We start from the raw sequence: 9,317 nt of genomic DNA on the forward strand, positions 1-9,317 counted from the left end.
ACCAGCAAAGAGCCCTTAATATAAGCCATCATTTTATACAGAGTCTAAGAAAAAACATAATTTATGCTTACCTGATAAATTCCTTTCTTCTGTAGTGTGATCAGTCCACGGGTCATCATTACTTCTGGGATATTACTCCTCCCCAACAGGAAGTGCAAGAGGATTCACCCAGCAGAGCTGCATATAGCTCCTCCCCTCTACGTCACTCCCAGTCATTCGACCAAGGACCAACGAGAAAGGAAAAGCCAAGGGTGAAGTGGTGACTGGAGTATAAATTAAAAAATATTTACCTGCCTTAAAAACAGGGCGGGCCGTGGACTGATCACACTACAGAAGAAAGGAATTTATCAGGTAAGCATAAATTATGTTTTCTTCTGTTAAGTGTGATCAGTCCACGGGTCATCATTACTTCTGGGATACCAATACCAAAGCAAAAGTACACGGATGACGGGAGGGATAGGCAGGCTCTTTATACAGAAGGAACCACTGCCTGAAGAACCTTTCTCCCAAAAATAGCCTCCGATGAAGCAAAAAGTGTCAAATTTGGAAAAAGTATGAAGCGAAGACCAAGTTGCAGCCTTGCAAATCTGTTCAACAGAGGCCTCATTCTTGAAGGCCCAAGTGGAAGCCACAGCTCTAGTAGAATGAGCTGTAATTCTTTCAGGAGGCTGCTGTCCAGCAGTCTCATAAGCTAAACGAATTATGCTACGAAGCCAAAAAGAAAGAGATAGCAGAAGCTTTTTGACCTCTCCTCTGCCCAGAGTAAACGACAAACAGAGAAGACGTTTGTCGAAATTCCTTAGTTGCCTGTAAGTAAAATTTTAGAGCACGGACTACATCCAGGTTGTGCAGTAGACGTTCCTTCTTCGAAGAAGGATTTGGGCATAAAGAAGGAACAACAATCTCTTGATTGATATTCCTGTTAGTAACTACCTTAGGTAAGAACCCAGGTTTAGTACGCAGAACTACCTTATCCGAATGAAAAATCAAATAAGGAGAATCACAATGTAAGGCTGATAATTCAGAGACTCTTCGAGCCGAGGAAATAGCCATTAAAAATAGAACTTTCCAAGATAACAACTTTATATCAATGGAATGAAGGGGTTCAAACGGAACGCCCTGTAAAACATTAAGAACAAGGTTTAAACTCCATGGTGGAGCAACAGTTTTAAACACAGGCTTAATCCTGGCCAAAGCCTGACAAAAAGCCTGGACGTCAGGAACTTCTGACAGACGTTTGTGTAACAGAATGGACAGAGCTGAGATCTGTCCCTTTAATGAACTAGCAGATAAACCCTTTTCTAAACCTTCTTGTAGAAAAGACAATATCCTAGGAATCCTAACCTTACTCCAAGAGTAACCTTTGGATTCACACCAATATAGGTATTTACGCCATATCTTATGGTAAATCTTTCTGGTAACAGGTTTCCTAGCCTGTATTAAGGTATCAATAACTGACTCAGAAAACCCACGTCTTGATAAAATCAAGCGTTCAATTTCCAAGCAGTCAGCTTCAGAGAAGTTAGATTTTGATGTTTGAAGGGACCCTGTATCAGAAGGTCCTGTTTCAGAGGTAGAGACCAAGGTGGACAGGATGACATGTCCACCAGGTCTGCATACCAAGTCCTGCGTGGCCACGCAGGTGCTATTAGAATCACTGATGCTCTCTCTTGTTTGATTCTGGCAATCAATCGAGGAAGCAACGGGAAGGGTGGAAACACGTAAGCCATCCTGAAGTCCCAAGGTGCTGTCAGAGCATCTATCAGGACTGCTCCTGGATCCCTGGATCTGGACCCGTAACGAGGAAGCTTGGCGTTCTGTCGAGACGCCATGAGATCTATCTCTGGTTTGCCCCAACGTCGAAGTATTTGGGCAAAGACCTCCGGATGAAGTTCCCACTCCCCCGGATGAAAAGTCTGACGACTTAAGAAATCCGCCCTCAGTTTTCCACTCCCGGGATGTGGATTGCTGACAGGTGGCAAGAGTGAGACTCTGCCCAGCGAATTATCTTTGATACTTCCATCATAGCTAGGGAGCTTCTTGTCCCTCCCTGATGGTTGATGTAAGCTACAGTCGTGATGTTGTCCGACTGAAACCTGATGAACCCCTGAGTTGTCAACTGGGGCCAAGCCAGGAGGGCATTGAGAACTGCTCTCAATTCCAGAATGTTTATTGGCAGGAGACTCTCCTCCTGACTCCATTGTCCCTGAGCCTTGAAGAGAATTCCAGACGGCACCCCAACCTAGAAGGCTGGCGTCTGTTGTTACAATTGTCCAGTCTGGTCTGCTGAATGGCATCCCCCTGGACAGATGTGGCCGAGAAAGCCACCATAGAAGAGAATTTCTGGTCTCTTGATCCAGATTCAGAGAAGGGGATAAGTCTGAGTAATCCCCATTCCACTGACTTAGCATGCACAGTTGCAGTGGTCTGAGGTGTAAGCGTGCAAAGGGTACTATGTCCATTGCCGCTACCATTAAGCCGATTACCTCCATGCATTGAGCCACTGACGGGTGTTGAATGGAATGAAGGGTGCGGCAAGCACTTTGAAGTCTTGTTAGCCTGTCCTCTGTCAGGTAAATCTTCATTTCTACAGAATCTATAAGAGTCCCCAGGAAGGGAACTCTTGTGAGTGGAACGAGTGAACTTTTCTTTTCGTTCACCTTCCATCCATGTGACCTTAGAAATGCCAGTACTAACTCTGTATGAGACTTGGCAGTTTGAAAGCTTGAAGCTTGTATCAGAATGTCGTCTAGGTATGGAGCTACCGAGATTCCCCGCGGTCTTAGTACCGCCAGAAGAGCACCCAGAACCTTTGTGAAGATTCTTGGAGCTGTAGCCAATCCGAATGGAAGAGCCACAAACTGGTAATGCCTGTCTAGGAAGGCAAACCTTAGGTACCGGTAATGATCTTTGTGAATCGGTATGTGAAGGTAAGCATCTTTTAAATCTACAGTGGTCATGTACTGACCCTCTTGGATCATAGGTAAAATTGTCCGAATAGTCTCCATCTTGAACGATGGAACTCTTAGGAATTTGTTTATGATCTTTAAGTCCAGGATTGGTCTGAAAGTTCCCTCTTTTTTGGGAACCACAAACAGATTTGAGTAAAACCCCTGTCCCTGTTCTGATCGAGGAACTGGATGGATTACTCCCATTAACAAGAGCTCTTGTACGCAGCGTAGAAACGCCTCTTTCTTTGTCTGGATTGTTGACAACCTTGACAGATGAAATCTCTCTCTTGGAGGAGAGTATTTGAAGTCCAGAAGGTATCCCTGAGATATTATCTCTAGCGCCCAGGGATCCTGGACATCTCTTGCCCAAGCCTGGGCGAAGAGAGAAAGTCTGCCCCCCACTAGATCCGATCCCGGATCGGGGGCCCTCAATTCATGCTGTTTTAGGGGCAGCAGCAGGTTTCCTGGTCTGCTTGCCCTTGTTCCAGGACTGGTTAGGTTTCCAGCCTTGTCTGTAGCGAGCAACAGCTCCTTCCTGTTTTGGTGCAGAGGAAGTTGATGCTGCTCCTGCTTTGAAATTACGAAAGGAACGAAAATTAGACTGTCTAGTCTTAGATTTGGCTTTGTCCTGAGGCAGGGCATGGCCTTTACCTCCTGTAATGTCAGCGATAATCTCTTTCAACCCGGGCCCGAATAAGGTCTGCCCTTTGAAAGGTATATTAAGCAATTTAGACTTAGAAGTAACATCAGCTGACCAGGATTTTAGCCACAGCGCCCTGCGTGCCTGAATGGCGAATCCTGAATTCTTCGCCGTAAGTTTAGTAAGATGTACTACGGCCTCCGAAATGAATGAATTAGCTAGTTTAAGGACTCTAAGCCTGTCCGTAATGTCGTCCAGAGTAGCTGAACTAATGTTCTCTTCCAGAGACTCAATCCAGAATGCCGCTGCAGCCGTGATCGGCGCAATGCATGCAAGGGGTTGCAATATAAAACCTTGTTGAACAAACATTTTCTTAAGGTAACCCTCTAATTTTTTATCCATTGGATCTGAAAAGCACAGCTATCCTCCACCGGGATAGTGGTACGCTTAGCTAAAGTAGAAACTGCTCCCTCCACCTTAGGGACCGTTTGCCATAAGTCCCGTGTGGTGGCGTCTATTGGAAACATTTTTCTAAATATCGGAGGGGGTGAGAACGGCACACCGGGTCTATCCCACTCCTTAGTAACAATTTCAGTAAGTCTCTTAGGTATAGGAAAAACCTCAGTACTCGCCGGTACCGCAAAATATTTATCCAACCTACACATTTTCTCTGGTATTGCAACTGTGTTACAATCATTCAGAGCCGCTAACACCTCCCCTAGTAATACACGGAGGTTTTCCAGTTTAAATTTAAAATTTGAAATATCTGAATCCAGTCTGTTTGGATCAGAACCGTCACCCACAGAATGAAGTTCTCCGTCCTCATGTTCTGCCACCTGTGACGCAGTGTCTGACATGGCCCTAATATTATCAGCGCACTCTGTTCTCACCCCAGAGTGATCACGCTTACCTCTTAGTTCTGGTAATTTAGCCAAAACTTCAGTCATAACAGTAGCCATATCCTGTAATGTGATTTGTAATGGCCGCCCAGATGTACTCGGCGCTACAATATCACGCACCTCCCGATCGGGAGATGCAGGTACTGACACGTGAGGCGAGTTAGTCGGCATAACTCTCCCCTCGTTGTTTGGTGAAATTTGTTCAATTTGTACAGATTGACCTTTATTTAAAGTAGCATCAATACAGTTAGTACATAAATTTCTATTGGGCTCCACTTTGGCATTGCAACAAATGACACAGGTATCATCCTCTGAATCAGACATGTTTAACACACTAGCAAATAAACTTGCAACTTGGAATACAATGCAATTAGAATAATATTAAAAACGTACTGTGCCTTTAAGAAGCACAGAAGATCTATGACAGTTGAAAATTAATAAATTGAAACAGTTATAGCCTCAATCCCTGTAAACAACACAACTTTAGCAAAGGTTTAATCCCATTAGCAAAGATAACAAATTCTGAAAGCAGGAAACAGATTACAGAATAAACGTTTTTTATCTCAGTCAACTATAATTCTCACAGCTCTGCTGAGAGAAATTACCTCCCTCAAAATAAGTTTTGAAGACCCCTGAGCTCTGTAGAGATGAACCGGATCATGCAGGAAATACAATGAGCTGCTGACTGAAATATCTGATGCGTAGCAAAGGCGCCAAAAAAACGGCCCCTCCCCCTCACACACAGCAGTGAGGGAGAACAGAAACTGTCAGAAAAACAGATTAAGCAACTGCCAAGTGGAAAAATAGTGCCCAAACATTTATTCACTCAGTACCTCAGCAAATGAAAACGATTTTACATTCCAGCAAAAACGTTAAACATAATTTCTAGTTATTAAACAGCTTTATGTACTTCTTACAGTGTAATTCTAGTGAAGTACCATTCCCCAGAATACTGAAGTGTAAAGTATACATACATGACATTATATCGGTATGGCAGGATTTTCTCATCAATTCCATTGTCAGAAAATAAAAGCTGCTACATACCTCTATGCAGATTCATCTGCCCGCTGTCCCCTGATCTGAAGTTTACCTCTCCTCAGATGGCCGAGAAACAGCAATATGATCTTAACTACTCCGGCTAAAATCATAGCAAAAACTCTGGTAGATTCTTCTTCAAACTCTGCCAGAGAGGTAATAACACACTCCGGTGCTATTTTAAAATAACAAACTTTTGATTGAAGATATAAAACTAAGTATAATCACCATAGTCCTCTCACACATCCTATCTAGTCGTTGGGTGCAAGAGAATGACTGGGAGTGACGTAGAGGGGAGGAGCTATATGCAGCTCTGCTGGGTGAATCCTCTTGCACTTCCTGTTGGGGAGGAGTAATATCCCAGAAGTAATGATGACCCGTGGACTGATCACACTTAACAGAAGAAATGGCTTACCTATCCCAGAGGGAATTTCTGACAGTCTTCTAGCATTACATGGTCTTGTTAGAAAAATGACTGATCATACCTGAAGCAGTTAAGCCTGCAAACTGTTCCCCCCAACTGATGTTCTCTGGTATTCAACAGTCCTGCGTGGGAACAGCAATGGATTGTTACTGGTGCTAAAATCATATTCCTCTCAGCAGAAATCTTCATCACTTTCTGCTGCAGAGTAAATAGTACAAGCCGGCACTATTTTAAAATAACAAACTCTTGATAGAAGAAATAAAAAACTACAACTAACACCACATACTCTTTACCACCCCCGTGGAGATGCTACTAGTTAGAGCGGCAAAGAGAATGACTGGGGGGGGCGGAGCCTGAGGGGAGATATATGGACAGCTCTGCTGTGTGCTCTCTTTGCCACTTCCTGTAGGGATAGAGAATATCCCACAAGTAAGGATGAAGCCGTGGACCGGATACACCAATGTAGGAGAAAAGTAATTTATAGTGCATTTTCACTACAACTGATGAATTAAACTCCATCTAAAGTATCACTAACATTCCAGATCTGTTTTTATAAAGGGGACAGTATACCATCATTTTAAAATAAAATGCTGAATTTTAAAAACCATTTATTGCCCCTTTAAGCTAGAAAATGTGTATTATTTAACACACTGCTAGACTCACCAGTGATCTTGCATCTTGCGTCTGCTTCTTCTTTACTGGAAGGAAATATTAAAAGAACTAATTAGAAATTTGCAGTACAGCAATATGTAAATAAATGAACAAATTATAGTATAGTATACTGCTATACTGTGCACAAACTAGCATTATTTACTAACCCCGCACTTAGAGAGGTAAGTCTTATGGTTATTATTTAGAGAGAGAAACGAGAATGAAATAACGGTACAAACAAAAAGACAGAATGTGAGAACAAAATGGAAAGCAAATGCATCACAATAAGATCAGGAGAAAAATAAAGTTAGCCCATTATAGGCTACCAAGATACAAAATTTTTTTACACGATGAGTCCACGGATCAGCTTAATTACTAATGGGATATTCACCTCCTGGTCAGCAGGAGGCGGCAAAGAGCACCACAGCAAAGCTGTTAAATATCACCTCCCTTCACTCCCAACCAAGTCATTCGACCGAAGTCAAGGAAAGAAAGGAAGTAACAAGGTGCAGAGGTGTCTGAAGTTTACGAACCCAACAGCCTGTCCCTTACACAAACAGGGCGAGCCGTGGACTCATCCTGTCAAAAAAGAAATAAATTTATCAGGTAAGCATACATTTTCTATTCTTTTTAATGACACGATGAGTCCACGGATCATCTTAATTACTAATGGGAATCAATACCCAAGCTAGAGTACACAGATGATACGGGAGGGACAAGACAGGGAACCGAAAACGGAAGGCACCACTGCTTGAAGAACCTTTCTCCTAAAAATGGCCTCAGCCAAGTGAAAAGTGTCAAACATATAAAATCTTAAAAAGTGTGAAGCGAGGACCAAGTTGGTCTTGCAAATCTGATCCACCGAAGCTTCATTCTTGAATGCCCATGAGAAAGCAACAGCCCTTATGGAATGAGCCGTAACTCTCTCTGGAGGCTGCTGACCAGCAGTCTCATATGCAAAACGAATAATACTCCTCAAAAAAGAAGAGAAGTAGTCGTAGCTTCTGTCCCTTATGTCTTCCAGAGAAAACTACAAACAATGCAGAAGACTGACGAAAATCCTTAGTCGCCTGTAGGTAAAACTTTAAGGCACGAACCACATCCAAGTTGTGCAAAATACAGTCCTTCTGAGAAGTAGGATTGGGACACAAGGAAAGAACAACAATCTCCTGATTAAAGGGACACTGTACCCAATTTTTTTCTTTCGTGATTCAGAAAGAGCATGACATTTTAAGCAACTTTCTAATTTACTCATATTATCAATTTTTCTTCATTCTCTTGGTATCTTTATTTGAAATGCAAGAATGTAAGTTTAGATGCCAGCCCATTTTTGGTGAACAACCTAGGTTGTCCTTGCAGATTGGTGGATAAATTCATCCACCAATCAAAAACTGCTGTCCAGAGTTCTGAACCCAAAAAAAAAATAAAGATAGTAAGAGAACGAAGAAAAAATGATAATAGGAGTAAATTAGAAAGTTGCTTAAAATTGCCTACTCTATCTAAATCACGAAAGAAAAAAAATTGGGTTCAGTGTCCCTTTAATGTTCCGGACAGAAACTACCTTAGGAAGAAATCTTAACTTAGTACGTAAAACTACCTTATCAGAATGAAAAAACATAATTTATGCTTACCTGATAAATTTATTTCTCTTGTAGTGTATCCAGTCCATGGATCATCCATTACTTGTGGGATATTCTCCTTCCCAACAGGAAGTTTCAAGAGGATCACCCACAGCAGAGCTGCTATATAGCTCCTCCCCCAGCTGTCATATCCAGTAATTCGACCGAAAACAAACAGAGAAAGGAGAAACCATAGGGTGCAGTGGTGACTGTAGTTTAATTAAAATTTAGACCTGCCTTAAAAGGACAGGGCGAGCCGTGGACTGGATACACTACAAGAGAAATAAATTTATCAGGTAAGCATAAATTATGTTTTCTCTTGTTAAGTGTATCCAGTCCACGGATCATCCATTACTTGTAGGATACCAATACCAAAGCTAAAGTACACGGATGATGGGAGGGACAAGCAGGATTAGCGGAAGGAACCACTGCCTGTAGAACCTTTCTCCCAAAAAACAGCCTCCGAAGAAGCAAAAGTATCAAATTTGTAAAATTTGGAAAAGGTGTGAAGAGAAGATCAAGTCGCGGCCTTGCAAATCTGTTCAACAGAGGCCTCATTTTTAAAGGCCCAGGTGGAAGCCACAGCTCTAGTAGAATGAGCTATAATCCTTTCAGGGGGCTGCTGTCCAGCAGTCTCATAGGCTAGGCGTATTACGCTCCGAAGCCAAAAGGAAAGAGAGGTTGCCGAAGCTTTTTGACCTCTCCTCTGTCCAGAGTAAACGACAAACAGGGAAGATGTTTGACGAAAATCCTTAGTAGCTTGTAATTAAAACTTCAAGGCACGGACTACGTCCAGATTATGTAAAAGACGTTCCTTCTTTGAAGGAGGATTAGGACACAATGATGGAACAACAATCTCTTGATTGATATTCTTGTTAGAAACCACCTTAGGTAAAAACCCAGGTTTGGTACGCAGAACTACCTTATCTGCATGAAAAATCAGATAAGGAGAATCACATTGTAAGGCAGATAGCTCAGAGACTCTCCGAGCCGAGGAAATAGCCATCAAAAACAGAACTTTCCAAGATAAAAGTTTAATATCAATGGAATGAAGGGGTTCAAACGGAACTCCTTGAAGAACCTTAAGAACCAAGTTTA

The 9,317-nt window shown here is 42.4% G+C and overlaps 1 protein-coding gene across 1 annotated transcript in view; it reads right to left on the reverse strand.

Annotated features, from left to right (window-relative positions):
• The window catches only part of KNL1 (kinetochore scaffold 1), an 817,310-nt gene that overhangs the window by 667,471 nt on the left and 140,522 nt on the right, over positions 1-9,317 (reverse strand). The window contains 1 exon segment of the mRNA XM_053711756.1: positions 6,613-6,647. Coding sequence (XP_053567731.1) covers positions 6,613-6,647 — 35 coding nt within the window.

Source organism: Bombina bombina, chromosome 1, assembly GCF_027579735.1.
Source record: "Bombina bombina isolate aBomBom1 chromosome 1, aBomBom1.pri, whole genome shotgun sequence".
Taxonomy (NCBI): Eukaryota; Metazoa; Chordata; class Amphibia; order Anura; family Bombinatoridae; genus Bombina; species Bombina bombina.